This window comes from Rhipicephalus sanguineus, chromosome 1 (genome assembly GCF_013339695.2).
Source record: "Rhipicephalus sanguineus isolate Rsan-2018 chromosome 1, BIME_Rsan_1.4, whole genome shotgun sequence".
NCBI lineage: Eukaryota > Metazoa > Arthropoda > Arachnida > Ixodida > Ixodidae > Rhipicephalus > Rhipicephalus sanguineus.
This window is the reverse complement of record NC_051176.1, coordinates 276,825,819-276,841,305: the sequence shown is the minus strand read 5'-3', so window position 1 is coordinate 276,841,305 and position 15,487 is coordinate 276,825,819. Positions and strand designations below refer to the sequence as shown.

General features: G+C 48.7%; 1 protein-coding gene across 2 annotated transcripts in view; it reads left to right on the top strand.

Annotated features, from left to right (window-relative positions):
• LOC119379024 (uncharacterized) overlaps nucleotides 1-15,487 on the top strand; it is a 149,339-nt gene that overhangs the window by 108,576 nt on the left and 25,276 nt on the right. The window contains exon 1 of one of the 2 annotated variants that reach the window (XM_049411851.1): nucleotides 5,348-5,410. The exons of the other annotated variant lie outside the window; for it this stretch is intronic. Within the exon in view, the coding sequence (XP_049267808.1) occupies nucleotides 5,395-5,410 (16 nt within the window). The 5' untranslated portion in view covers nucleotides 5,348-5,394. Of the gene's footprint in view, nucleotides 1-5,347; nucleotides 5,411-15,487 lie in introns of those variants that run through there. 2 annotated transcript variants of the gene reach the window in all.

Genomic DNA, 15,487 nt, shown 5'->3' with positions numbered 1-15,487 from the left:
GAAAGAAATTACGTGCCTGATGCTCCCAGACGCCCCTTGCCCTATAACCATTACGCCAAAGGCGTGTGCCTATAAATAGGTGAATAATGAAGCCTTACAAAGAATGACTCAAGACACTGAGACTTGTATATACATATAACATGCAAATGTATGTCCTTTGTCGTCACGATGCTCGCCTTCGTCATCGTCTCTCGAATCCTGCTGGGGTCAGGCATATGCTCACCGGGTCGTATCAGCGCGTGCCTCTTCCATCTGACGGTGAAGTTCAGGCGTTCGTAGTCGAAATTCACTGCGCCTCTCTCTTCGTGCATACTTCGACGCGCTTCATATGGTAAGAGGCTGCAGAATATCCCAATTAAAACCACTTAGCCCTTATCCCACCATGAGCTTTTGGAGAGAGCCATGGCCAGCTCAAACCTCGACCGATCAGCTAAGGCTGATTACCAGGGCCCAGGACGCGGGCCGAGCTCAAGGCGTCCTGGACTAAAGATGCGTCCCCTCAGCTATCTGTTCATATATATATATATATATATATATATATATATATATATATATATATATATATATATATATATGTGTGTGTGTGTGTGTGTGTGTGTATAGATAGATAGATAGATAGATAGATAGATAGATAGATAGATAGATAGATAGATAGATAGATAGATAGATAGATAGATAGATAGATAGATAGATAGACGAGGGACACGTCAGTCACTGACGTGTATACAGTGCAAGTGTCTATCGCTGTAATGTGCCATTTTGCCTCGCTGTCTCATCAAAGCTTTTTGTGTACGCCGTTTCGCACCTACAGTGCTAGGAATCTGCACAACTTTTCCCGTCACATTTTCACATTTTTAATACTTCTGTATTGTAAGGACGAGACCACCACGGATAAATCACTGTGCGACCCACAGATTTCTTTAGACGATCGGAAGTCTATCGCGAGCGAAATTTAGGTCGCTTTAACTGAAGTGTTTCTCATGAAGCTCTCAAGTTGGGATCAATCTGTATTTACCTCGTTATAATATGTGCTGCACATGTCAGTGCAATGTTCTGTTTTTATCCTCGTAACCACATCCACCCGCTCAGTGTAACCAACCAGAGCTGCAGTTCTTGGTGACCTCCTTGCCTTCCTTCACGTCCTTTCTCTCTCCCACACGTCGACAGAAATGCTGCGCTGTTAATGGGCACATTCTATCATCTGTGGGACGGAACTGCACTTCGTGCGCAAATTCGTGCAGCGTAGATCGTCTGTTTAAACGTTTAGTAGTTTACTAATTTACCACTACTAGAGCATGAGGCAGTGCACCCTATTAAACTAAAACATTATAAGAAGACATTCAGTATCACGTCAGTAAGTCTTGGCGAAATGTTTATGAACTGTACAATGATATGAAGCGGTACTGCATAGGTGCGTGGCCTTGACCCGTTTAATGTAAAGGCCAGGATTTATTTGCGTGATTCTGCTGTTTTAGATTAATGAAAGTAATAGTATGCAGTGTTTTGCTTAAACAGGTATTCGATTCGTCCGCGGGCGCTCACCTGCGAGACGGCGACTAAAAAAAAAAGAACGCGTAGCTGCTTCACCGAACTCTATATATCAAGGAGCATTCATCTCGGGCACTGCGTTCTGCGCTCTCAGTCTCTTCTAGCAGCATCGTTTGTCAACAACCCGAGTTTCTCCCGAACGCCAGCACTGCTTAACTACATTTGCTGTTTTCTTTTTGTGACCGCGAAATAATGCGGCGCCGGTGGCCACCGGACCGGGCCGCCCCTCCTCGCGGCGTCGCCAGACTCTCCCCATGACGTCACACCGTCGGCAGAAGAGGGAACAAAGAGTCCGCGAGCCGGCCGGTAATTACGCGCAATCTTGAATGAGAAACGTTTATCCCGGTGCGAGCCGCCGCCGCGCGTAGCCGTGGAGGGAGACCCGATCCCGCGAGAGCTCCCTGCAGACAACGCGACCACTCGGATGCTTCGAGTGTGTAACCCCACTGCTGTGCAGTTGAATGTGTTTGTTTGCCTTTTCGTGTTTCCCTAGGCCTCCTCAGAGGAGGCGTTCACTCCCGTCATGTCTCGGTATACATGTCCATCTTTGCGGGTGAGCTGTTTCTCCAGCGGATACGTTTTCTTCTGGCTTTTATACTACACAGGGTCGAGTCGTGGATAGTCACGATGTTTTCGAGGCCCCTACCGCCTTGTTATGCTTCGGAGGCACCGAAGCACGCCGACAGGCACGGCCCGCCACCGCCTTGGGCAAATAACGCCTATGGCTGACTGCTTTCACAGTTGGGTTACTAACCCACACCTGCCCACACGCGCGCAAGGGGAGGCGGAGAAGCACTACATTCACCGTGTTTTTCAAATGTCCAGATCGTCTTCGGCGGACGCATTGCGAAAACGATGAGAGTAACGGCGTACGCCGGTCTCATGGCTGTCATATGACACCGTGTGCGTGGGCCACGTGTAAACAGGTCTGAAGAGCCCAGAATGATACTTTGGCCTCTTTATCGGGTGTATGATGCATGGCGTCTCCCTCCGCGGTCTGTGTGGCCGATTTCTTGTTTTTCTCGAGTCGATCAATGGTTTTCCTCGGTAGAGCGTCGAGAGAGAAAAACCTCGCAGACGGAGAAACGGAAAGGGTTTGTTGCCCAATCGGCGATCGGAGTTGCAAGATTGTTTCACGAGTCGCAGTCAAGGAACCGCTCGCGAAGCACGACGCGTGCTGGCGGCCGTCGTGTTGCACGCAGGAGTGCCAGGTGCACCGAGGTAATGCAACACTTCATTTTTAGCGATGTGCCTTCTGAGTGGCTCCTGCAGCTCCTCCCTCTGTCTCCAGCGCGCAGCATGCTTAATGAAGGAGACAGCCAGGGACGATGGCGAAACAGCGGCAGTGATCGATGAAACCGACGCACGCGCGCACACGAACATGTACCGTGCACATTCGTGCTACTTCCGCGATGGTCGTGCGTTCGCAGCATTTTAAGGACACACCTTGAAATGCATGTTAGCAGTATGATTGAGAAACCTGAAGCAGCTTTAGTGGTGTGAACGAAGGTGCGCAAACCATCATCAACAGCAGTAAGTGAAGCGTAACGATCTTGCAATACACTTAGTAAATGCAGATCTCCTGTGGAGTCACCTCGTGCACTGCCAACCTTATAGGAGGTTAGGGCGTCACTGTAAAAGCACCTTTGCCATCAAAAGTTCACTTCACGAAACCAGCCGTCATAATTTACAGGGCTGATGTCAAACCTCGAGACGCACTCTTCGTGAGGGATAAATATTCGTCCGAGCATGCCGCTGCGTGAACGACCTCGAGTGTACACAAAAAAAAAACAAAAAAAAACAACAACAAAGAACAGCTGATCTGCGTTCGCACATTATGAAGCACTACAGCCTATAGTGCGAATGAAGTGCGAACGGAGAAGGGAAAGCAGGCCTCCGCCACTGCTCATTTAGGGCTTGCGTCAGACCAGTTTCTCCACGTTTCTCCTCCTGTCGGACAGTTTGGCCCGTATCGCGTTGTCTTACCGATTCGTTTGCCAAGCCTCTGGCGTGCTCCCGCCAAACGCGCATCGTTTGAGCGGGCCGTTGAATGGGCACGCAAGAAGGCTGGTTGTAGTGAACGCTGAAGAGTGTTTCGGTTGGTACCTTTCACGGGCATGGGTGCTTAGGCCTCGGGAGGAGGCCGTGGGCGTCAGAGGCACTACGGTTAATCGCGGCTCATAATCGGTGCACACGGGGAGGCGCGTGGCGCGCGTAACCAGCTCGCACCCGTGGGAGAAGGAGATCACCAGATGCGGGGCGTGTTCGTTTGTCCAGAACGGCGCGCGGGGCCACGTGCCATCGCGTGACTTGGGCCACACGGTGCTTTGGCCGCCACCCTTTCGGGGCCGCCAGAACGTCGGCTTCCGTTCGCAACAGACGCTTCCGACCCGAAGAAACGCGGCCGAGGCTACCGGCCGTCTGGCGCTGCATTGGCTCTAAACAAGAAGAGAAGCTGCCCGCCCGCGTAAGTGGTGTTGTTATCTGAACACTGTGCCTCACAACTGCGACGTGCCCGTATATGAGCATATATGCATGGGCTGTACAACGTGAAGCGGCTTCAAGAACTTGCACCGTATAGCACATATACGATCGCCTTAGACACACGAAAGGTTCTACACTATTTGTGTCTATCGCTGTGAGCACTTGACTACGCGAACGTTGGGGCAGTCTTCGGCTTAGAGGGGCCGGTTTAAGAGCGCGTTTTATATTCCAGTATAGCCAAGAGAACGCCAAAATTTACGAATGCACTGTAATGAAGGGCAGACTCAGTCTTTCAGAGCTTTCCGAGTTTTATGTCTCGAAGTTGTTCTGATGTATGTATTTCATCTACCTTCGTGCAATTCTGCGCAAAGGGCCTTCATCCGGGCATCTTACGAAGGCTGGAAGAAAGGGTGGACCACGTGTGCGTATTTGACGCTCAAGAAACCCTCCCATCTACCTGCATGGCTGATAATTCGCTTAATGAATGCATGCACAACCAATGGCGGGACACGTGGATACACGCGTTAAAAGAAAAGTGCTAAAGCATGCCCCACTTGATCGCGTAACCCTTCTGGCCGCAATGTAATATAGAAACTGGGATTTATGATGTTCGATCACTGAAAATCAGCTGAAGACAGGTGCAGCTTTTCCCGACACCAAATTAATCTCACATGCGTTAGAAGCGGTGCCTGTATTCCCTGGAGGCGATGCCGACCTCTGTTTGCATGTGCAAACACCGTTCGACCGTCCCCTGGGCGAACCTTCCGGCGCGCCTGAGGGCGAGCTCGGAGCATCCGCGTATCGGCCGTTGCCCCTCCTCCGTTCAGGGACGGACAGGGTCGCTGTCCTGGACCGGGCCAGCGCGACCTTGGCCGGAAACCCGGCTCCCGGTTCGTGGCCCTAGCCCAGAGCGCGGCCAAGTGGGCCACCGCGGAATCCGGCTAATGATGTGCGGCGCCGTCAAAGGGGTGGGGTGCCGAGCGCTTACGTGAGCGGGATCTCAGACTGCCTCGGGCTCGGGCGGCCAGATTGGCGGCCGGGAAGGAGGCTGGCTCGCCCGGCAGCTTTTCTAGACTGCTTGGTGCTGCCGATCGCCCCGGGGCTTCGTGGCGGCGACAGGGACCGGCCGCTCATGCGCGCGTCCTTCCTTCGCGCCCGTACATGCCGTCCGAGCGATCTCGTAGCGGCGCTGCGCGATCGGGGGTGAGGGTGCGAGTGAGGGCTGGACGAAAGGACCGGCGATGAGTAAGCGACTCTGAGAGGGCGGCACTCGCTCGGGCTACTCGCGAGCGCGCCACCTGCCACGGCACCGCCGCCGTCGACGCCGCTGCATGCACCGGACTCTACGATGGTGTGCGGACGATGAGGCTCCATCATGGTAAGCACGTGCTCTGCGCCGGCTTCTCTCAGTGGTATACCTCGTGCTGGGATGTCGCCGCCACTCATTGCCGATTCAGTCCAGGAAGACTCCTTTCACTTTTCTCGCCCTTCTCCGGTGTGTTCGCGCTTGGCGTGTGTACGCTGTGTTGCGAGCGCATGCCGATGAAAGCCGGTTTTAGTAGTTCGACGTCATTTTAGCGTCACTGATGCAGCAACGAACGCGCGTCGTAAAAGTTCGTCATCAAATCCAAGGTATTGCCCATCTGAGGGCGCTATCGACGAGGTTTAATGAACAGTCGCTTCGCAGTCGATCGGCTGCCGTTTCACTGGTGGGTGTTGACGATCTGTGGATATAAGTGCTGTATAGATGTCACTGGTGGACGACTTGTATTCATCGCCAAGATGTGTTCAACATCTCAAAAGAAGGCTTCCTGGTACGTGACAAATGTGTTTCATTTTAGAAAATTATCTCATTTTTTCTCGCATATACTGTCTCCTCTTGGCCCAGCTATCCTGCCCGTTCAGTACTTTAGTCGAGGCCATGCTTACGCGAAAGCTTCATTTCTCAAATCGGATGCTTCGTTGTGCGATCTAAGCGGCCTGTAAGTGATGACCGCAATGGTATCAATGACGCATGTCTAGAGTGCAGGCCTGTTTAAGAACGATGGAATCTATCAAAACTCATAAGCTTGAGCGACGCGAAAATTTCTGACGCAGGTGTCTAGAAAGCATGAAATGTTCATTCTCCGTTATCACGTGTGCCGGGGGAGGGGGGGGGGGGCGTTGGGAACGAACAAGTTTACCAACGGTGCTTGTCCATCTTGGAAAACGACAATAGGCCTTTACCATGACTCTGTTGCTTAAATTTACGCACAGCGAATACATGTGCGACAACTATACAAACGAGCAATCCAACAGTTACAAAAAAAAAAAAATATGGGCATTCTTCAGAGCTCTATGCGGACCGACTGTATGACGTGCAATGTATGCGCTGTTGGATTCAGCATTGCAGTGCGTGTTAGAATATAATGACACAGGTGCTTCCTGCCGCCATAGAAGCTTAACAATAGAACACGAGTTAAAAAAGAAACTACCGGAGAGAGATTTTATGAATTGTTTTTTCTCTTCATAACATTTTTGTTCGAGGAAAGTGTTAGAAGAAAGATGCAGCACCACTGATATAGTTGCTGTATCTTTATTCTGGCCATCCTGCTTCTTAACAATCCAGTTTTCATAGCTCTTTCTCCTGGGTTAACTTCATTCCCTGTCATTCGTGTATCTGATTTGTATAGTCTTAACAACCCTTTTCATACATAGCCTTTAAAAATTTTATACAGTTAATAAGGTTCCGTGTTAAGTACAAAAAAAAACACGCTATTTGCCCCTATGCGCTTGTGAGCTATGAAATTTCCCGCTTTATTACGTAATGTAGGCATGTGTAGCAACAGTCTACACACTAAAGTGAACTCTCAGAGTCACATTATGAAAGTCGACGTAACGGATAACCATAGGTCAGTTTTCATGGGTTCTTTTTTTTTTCTTATTTTTGCATTGCTGGACAGAACTTGAAGAAAGGATTCGTGTTGACAAATCAGCACGCCGTGATTCATAGGACTATTAAATGTTAGTATTCTCGTTGTTATTATTTGAAAACATATATGCTGTTGAAAGATAGAAAAAGAACGCAAGGAGCACGCTGGCAAATGCTTACAGGAAGGAACACACCTGCTTATATCTAAGGATAGTACAGGAATACGGAAATAAAAAAAGAGGAAAAAAGGAATAGAAAAATTAAAATAAAGAACAAGAATGCAATATAACAAAGGATATAGGTAAAACAATCATGATAAAAAGAAAGTACGTTAGTAGGAACATGAAAAAACTACGGGTCGGTAAATTTACCTGAAGCATGCGGCTATCGGGCAGTCCGTAATGAATACTGGGACGCCTGTTGAGGTTGTTGCTGAATATTTGTTGTCTAACTACACTTTCTAGTTTATTGGGGCATGAAACGAAGCAAGCAAGCAAAGAACAGATCAGACTGTTTGATTATTCAGCGAAAGATAGATCCCGAGACTTGAGCGTATATGTCGGCCGATGAAATGGAGGCGGAAAACAGACATGTTTAAATTTCGCGCCAGAGCGGGTGCCGCCGGGCCCATTACATCTTACTGACGTGTTATAAATTTCGCTTTATTCTGACCCGTCTCTGTGGGTCGTATCCGTGATCTTAAAGTGCACGCAAGTGGACCAGATTTAAGGTCCTTTCTTGGTTCATTCCCAAATGCAACTGGCACATAATTCCGTTAAAAAAAACAGCACTATTATAGCATATGACAGTCGTTTGTTATAGCATATAATATAGCATATAATAATCGTGGGTCACATGCTGCCAAATGTACGTGTTGGGCCAAAATGTACGGGATGCCGTAGCAACTTGAAATTGCGTTATGTCCCGGTTTTCGTTTTTACCCCCTTCCTGGGGTAACAAGAACACTCTCGTCACGATACTCGCTTATTAATTTGCAATTTATTAGCGCAATCTACCAATGGTAGATTACTTACAGTTTGTATGTGCATAAAGTCACCGTTATTCGCAACATCTAATTACAATGCAGCAGTACTGACAGTTGGGCGAGAACTATATAGTGTACGCTATGCAGGCGAGTAGCCGGCAGCATATAAAAGAGCCAACATCTTCTGAAGAGACATATATTAATAATAATAATAATAATAATAATAATAATAATAATAATAATAATAATAATAATAATAATAATAATAATAATAATAATAATAATAATAATAATACGTGCTCTTCTAACTCTTCGCATGTCAGCTGTCTGTCGCGCTGTTTGGCTCAGTGGGCTCTTTATGTATATGTGTATGCATTTTCAGACTCTGTATAATTATAATATCGTAGAGCAAGCTTGAATGCATAAGAAATTACAGAAATACTGGCTAACTAAGAACACACAGAGTCATTAAAGCGTTGTAGTAAGTCAGCACGTGAGTAATGGCTTGAATTTTGGCGGCTCGTGACGAAATAAAACATCGGAACAAGACAAGGCATGCTAAATTAAACATCGAAATACGTAGTAACCGATGGCCTCACAATTTCGCAATTTTGGTTTAGGATGTAAAAAAGCTTTAAGGAAAACAGAAGAGAGTCGAAACGGCAAGTTCGCCACTCTGTAACTCCGCAACAAAAGCGCATATAGCCTATAGTTCGACTAAATGTCACTGATGGGAAATTAAAAAATTTCACTGCAAGTTTCATTTTGCATTTACTTGAGTTTAGCAAAAATATTGTTAGTGGAGACATATCCTGGTGTCGGAATTAAATGCGCCAAAAACTGCTGCTGCTGTGTGTGTGTGTGTGTGTGTGTGTGTGTGTGTGTGTGTGTGTGTGTGTGTGTGTGTGTGTGTGTGTGTGTGTGTGTGTGTGTGTGTGTGTGTGTGTGTGTGTGTGTGTGTGTGTGTGTGTGTGTGTGTGTGTGTGTGTGTGTGTGTGTGTGTGTGTGTGTGTGTGTGTGTGTGTGTGTGTGTTTAATCGTGCTTACTTGCTATTTAACTTCTTCATTGGGAAATTTCCGCTTATATTCGTGAAATATTTGAACGTCTGAGTATTTTTTTCTTTCATTCATAACTTGGCTAAACGTTATCATTTTCTTTATTATGCAATATTAAACTGGGCAGTTTTACATGCGAAAACTACAATATGATTACGAGGCGCCGTAGTGGCAAACCCCGGATTAACTTTCAGGACCTGGGGTTCTCTTACATGTACCAATAACTAAAGTTTTGCATTTCGTCCTCATCAAAATGCAGTTGCCGTGGCCGGGAATCAAACCAGCGACCTCGAGCTTAGCAGCACGACACCATAGCCTGTTAAGCTGCCATAGTGGGCCTTATATGCAATATAATTAATTGAATATTAAAATCGTTTTGGGGGTTTTACGTGCTAGAGCCACGATATGATTACGAGGCACGCCTTAGTGGAGGGCTCCGAGTAATTTCGGCTACTCACTCGGGATTCCTTAACGTGCACAGACATCGCACAGTACACGGGTCTCTAGTATTACACCTCCATCGACATAATTAGTCGAAATAACTTAGTTCCCTCCGTTTAACAAATATATGAGTGTGGAAATGTACGTTGCTTCAGCGAACTCACTCTCTTTCACAGCCGAAGTAACTTGCAACAACGCTTATGTTGTATTTCACTCCCTTTGACGCAGGTAATTCGGAGGAGCGTGTCGGTTGTGAAGGATCTTGCATCAAATGTGTTTATATTCTCGATAATAAATAATAATAACAAGTTAAATATGTCATCTGACAAAGCAATCAAATATGTCTTCTATAAAAAAGCCTCCACGCTGTTCATTTTGTCAGCTGTCGAATTCAGTGAAGACATCTTGCTTGTGACGGAGCCAGCGAAAAAAATACTACCTAAAGGGGTACTGACACAAAAATTTTGGACTCGTGTTTTTTTTTTCCGGAATGTGCAATGTTAATTGCAGGCTCCTCATTATCGACCAGTGTCAGTTTCGGTTTCAAAAACGACAAGCCTCCGGGTGCAACTCCGGGTTCGCGAGCAGCCGCCGCGAAAGTAGGCTGCCAGAGCGAACGCGGCAAAAAAAAAAAAAAAAAAAAAAAAAAGGCGGCTATGACGTCATCATAACTTGTTGCAGCGTGGTCGCATGAGGGAAGTAGAGGGGTTACCGAGGGTCACCTTTGAGGGTGTCAGTAGCGCGAGGGTGTCGATCGCTCACGCAAACTTCAAAATTCATTTAAAATACCTTCCCAGCTGTATTCGCTGCTATTTTGCAGGTGATATACGCATGTTAACGGGAATCGATCCCGCAGGCTATCTCGGCCGCGAAATTTTGTGTCAGTACCTCTTTAAATAATCTCGTAAAAGTACGCGCTACAGGACCACGAGAATGAAAGTCCAGATCAGTATAGAACGGTGAAAAAAAATCTCCAAACTAATTAACTTTTTTTTTAAGGGTGGACGGGGGACTACTGAGCATATATATAATCGGCAAATTTAGCTCAACTCACACATCGCTGAATCACGTGAGTCACAGGTGATCGGAAAGTGGAGCTCGCAGGTTGCGGAATGGATTCAAGGGATGCATCACTGAGTCGGTCGGTCGGTATAGTTTCTATATGGCTCAGTGTATTCGGCTGAAATATGGGATGTGGCTGGTAGCAGTGATTCAGAGTGGTTTGACGCGCACCCCGATACATCCACCGCTACATCCCACAGAGAAAGTGTAAACAAGAATTGAAAACCCAACTCTCGCTGAATTCAGACTCCCTGTACTTGAAAGGCCCATGAAAATTATTATGGGTGTCTCGTCTTTCTTTAACACCTGAGAGCCTGTGGCCTGGCGTATGTCACGCCGCGGTTTGAATAATTCTGCTGTGTTTGTTTTGTTTCCCTGTATTTCGTGAAGCTTGCTTTCATGGTATGGATGGATGAGCCATTTCGATTAGTCTCGGATTTTCTAATCACCGAGAACTCAGCAAAATGACGCGTTCGCAACCTTGAACCGAACCTGAAGCACATTACTAACTATTTTAAAGGGTCCCTAATCAACCTTTGAAAATGGAAAGAGCGAGCGCGATATTCTCTCCTGGCGTTTCCCATTTTTGCCGTGCACTTTGGGTACGCCAGCACGGTGATTCACGTGACGTCATTTTGGTAGAAGCTCTCGATTCGTCCATATGTGAGGGATATCAGTTGTGAATATATAGAACGCTTCGCCGTGCAGCCGCGCGCCCTGTTTTGTCTCGCTCGACTATCGTGCGCGATCAACTGATCTCACTTTGTTTAGGGCGATTCCGACTGCGCAAGCGGAGACAACAGCGTGTAGCCGAAAAACGAGATATCCTGATGGGCTCAACGCTGAGTGCCATTACTGTTCACGTGCTTTCTGAAGAACAAAATGGCGAGGAGGTGACAGCGCCTGCAGGAAGTGTCGTGAAGGCGAGAAAGAAACCGCTCTCTCTCCTATGAACCCGGAGTGGTTTAGGGAAAGAGCCAGCCGATCGCGATGTTAAGCACATGCGTGTGCGCAGAGACTTTTGGCGCCGTCACCAACAAAATAAGAAAGCTCACTTGCATAAACTGCATGATTTATTCATAATGAAACATGGGCTTCAACATACGCATTTTACTGCAGTTTGTATGCGATATGCAGACAAGCGCTTTTCTAAGCTATGCAACGCAGTGGGGCACAGTCAAACAGTTTCCCGAAGAGTAACCAATAGTGGTACGATTCGCACATTTTATTTGTAGCGTTTTCAGCAGTCTTGCAGAATGTTCGGCTGCACCTCACCCTCCCTCTCGCCCCTTCTTCGGCTCAAAAGGCGCGACCATGGCCCACACACGCCTATGTTTGAACATATTAATATCAATTCTGCTCTGTCAATGAGAAAAAGCTTTGTGAATTCGACCCGAAGATCGACAGCCTGTTACGAGAACACAGTGCCGGCGTAATTCTGACATCTCATAATTGGTGCATGGTTATCTGGCTCAAAGCCTTTTCGGGCGGCAACAAACAGCGGGATGGTTGTGGCACAAGATGGGCGCAGAATTATCTGTGCTCCTGCAGATGTGGGAATGGAAGTCAAGGTGCCATGGCTGAAGAGACCGCACGCAGGAGTAGAATAGAACGCGGAAGGATGGATGTGCAGCCAGGGCCACTTAGCCAGTGACGACGTCCCACGGCGTGCGCGCGCTCACGAGCGTCCGCGGCCGTAAAATAACGAATGCACTAACGAGCACGCGCGCGCGCGGGCAGAGACCGACGCTGGGCGCCCGCGGGAGCGAGCGCGGAAGCCCTCTCGCAGGGAACCTATACTTTGCGCGGTCGCCGCGAAAGGGTTGGCCGCGCCGCAGACACCTCCGCCGCAGCAGGGGCCGATTAGGGCCCGGCAAGAGAGCGCCGACTGGTTGCTCCGCCGACGGCATTAGGCGCCAAATTAGACTGCGTGGGTCGCGGCTCCGATTCGCGGCCGCGATAAGCGCCCCAAGATGGCCGCCCGTGGCCGCCGTGGGAAACGCGGTTCCGGCCGCACGAGTTTGAGCGCTGCGTCGGGCTGCGAAATTGCGAACCTGCCGTCCCACTGGTAGCGTGAAATCCGTGTGACTGATGGATATGCAACAGCCCCAGAACCGCAAATATGGTCGCATCGTCGCACTTGTCCTTTTTCTGGCGTCCTAAAGCAACGAGCGCCTCTTCAAGGAGTGACGTCACTGTGCTACCATTACGAAAAACATACGCACGTGAATAATGACAAGAGGATGCATTGCGCAGCGGTTAGATTCCATCGAACGCCGACTGCGGCATACACGTTGGAGCTCTCGGAACAGGCATCCATGGGGGCAGAGCTGCCAGCGCCGCCTAACCGATGCACTTACGGCGCACCGTCAAGAGTGGCTTTATTAAAAGCGTTTAGGGGCGGCTAAATGCTCTCAATCACGACGTTCATTTCGCGCTGTGCCTGCTCTCGCTGCTGAGATAGCGAGAAGGAGTGTGCGGGGAGAACGTCACGAACACTGCGCGTGAGCAACCTCCCCCCCCCCCCCCCCTCCCCAGACGTCCCCCGACCGGCGGCTATTCATGCGCTCCTCTTGGCTACTCTCTTTACGCGCGGCCACCGGTCAGCTAGCTCAATGGCGTTGTGCTGCCGACCACTTCCGAAGTGATTGTAGGCTTTTTGTGATCATTGCTATTTTGGCTGTACGAGGCTGCTTGGTTGCAGCAGTTGGAGACCGACTAGCAGCAAACTATACGTAGGACCACAGAAGATAGCACACGCGCATAAACAAAAAAAAAAAAAAAAAAAAAAAATCAGAGAGAGATAGAGTTCACACCAGTAGTGTTGTCGTCATACTCTAAAAATTAGTGCTTCAAGAGTGATTCTATACAGAGACTCGCAGAAAGGTAATGCGCTCCCGATTTCCCATACTGGCCCGTGAGAGCTTCGTGAATGAGGTAACGATAATATAATAATAAAATGGTGGAGGGCGCGGGGCAGCGGTATCGGCGGGTGAATGTTGTTTTGGTTATAAAGAAAGAAGCTTTACGTGGGAGTCATCGCCCATTAGCAATATTAATAAGCGGGCACGCATTATCATCACGAAGCACGTTCTTCGCGATACCAAGTCCAAGCCCCCACAACAAACACTGCACGGAACAAGGGCAGGGAACAAGCCAGAGCTCAGTCTGGCGCGTAAAATCTGACGCGCGCTGCACACGTCTGTCGTAGCTGCCCCCAAGCAACTGGCCATTATTCTATCGCCGTCGCTGTTGAGAAACTCTTTTCTCTTCGGGGCAGCGCAGTGTGCGGATCAAACGATTTCGTTCAGAATATTTTTAGCGCGAGGCGAGGACGGTTCGAAAGAGAGAGAGAGAAAGAGATTGGAAAGTAAAGCTCTTTCGAGGCAAGGAATGTATGCGCTGGAAAAACTCGCGAATTCGGGGTTTGCCTTAATGAAAAGCGGTGTTTTTGCCATCGTGCGTCTTAGTCACGTATAGGTGCGGCTCTGCATTGGGAAACGTGGATTGTAGAATCCTAGAAGAGCGATAAAAATGAGGCTACAATAAAGGTGGACGCGCTAACATATTAAGGGAGGTAAAAAAGGAAGCTCGGTGATTTTAGCGGTTAACAAGCAAAAATATACCGAGAGAAAGTTTAAAGCTTGACGATGGAAGGACAAGGCTCTGGGCCAAAATTGCTTGGTGATGGTGACGGACAAACTGACTCCATTAGATTCCTATTAAATTTATTTTTGATCTTTATATTGGCCGAGCATTCTAATAAAGAATGCTGAACGTACTCAGCAATCGTCGTAATACGGATGGGCTTGTAATTACATACAGCGTTAGATGTCCCTGCTGTTCACTTGGAAATCTCGATCTTCAAAACGGGTTTAAACCACATCAGCTTTTTGTATGTTTGTGAAGTGAAAAGTTATGCACGTGGCCAGGGGCGTAGCCAGAAATTTTTTTCGGGGGGGGGGGGGGGGGTCAACCATACATTATGTATGTTCGTGCGTGTGTGTCTGTGTGTGCATGTATATATATGCAAGCAAAATTGAAAATTTTCTGGGGGGCCTGGCTACGCCCCTGCACGTGGCATAGAGGAATCGCAACTGTATCTAAATGACTGCTTTTTTTTTTTTGCCATTTGGTTTCGTAACCGGCGCGACGCCAGGCTGCTATGACTGCGAACAGCGCACTACGGATGTATGCACGCTGCGAAATTTCTTTTTTCCTGATCTCCAATTTATGCCGTTTACTAGCTTATACTTTGTTGGGGAATTTCGTGGGGAGATTCGCACTGTACGAGTGGATAAATCTCGGCTCGCCAGTTCGTTCTTTCCTTGTGGTTTCTTTCTTACTGATGTCATAGAGTACTTCCCATGCACACGACGTAGCCCTACCACATAAATATAGCAACAAAACTGAAGACGAGTAGCGCATATAATCGCGGTACTTCTTCGGGTGCAGGCAGAGGAAACACGCAGCGCACCACGCGAGCGATGCAGTAGCAAGGACACGCCACGCATGCACCTGCCTGGCGACGAGCGCCGGGCTCTGGCGAGACGCGGGCTGCAGGCGTGGTCTTATGCACCAGAGATCTCGTGCCGATAGCCGCGCTGACGCGAGAGAAACACGGACAACGAGCTGCAGCCGAGCGGCTCGGTCAACCAACGTCGGGGCGTCGGGCGCGAAGGCCGTGCCGCGCTGCTCCCGTTGTGCCTAATTGCAGCAGCAGCGCTTCGAAACTGCGCGCCACAGCGGCAGCAGGCGAGCCTCCGGTAACGGCCCGTCTCGCTTGCTGCGCCGCCAAAGATCTATGGCTCCAATCATTCTCTCGATCGTCACGGCGCCTTAAACGAGCCGCTCCTTACCGGCCGCGCTATATCGCGTACGGCTCTGCTTTGTCTTGTTTTTTCTCCGCTGCCACACAATCCGGCCTCGCCACCACGCAAGGAAGAGAATCGAGTGAGTGTACGCCTCTGTAGTAACAGCGCACATTTTATCTATGCACA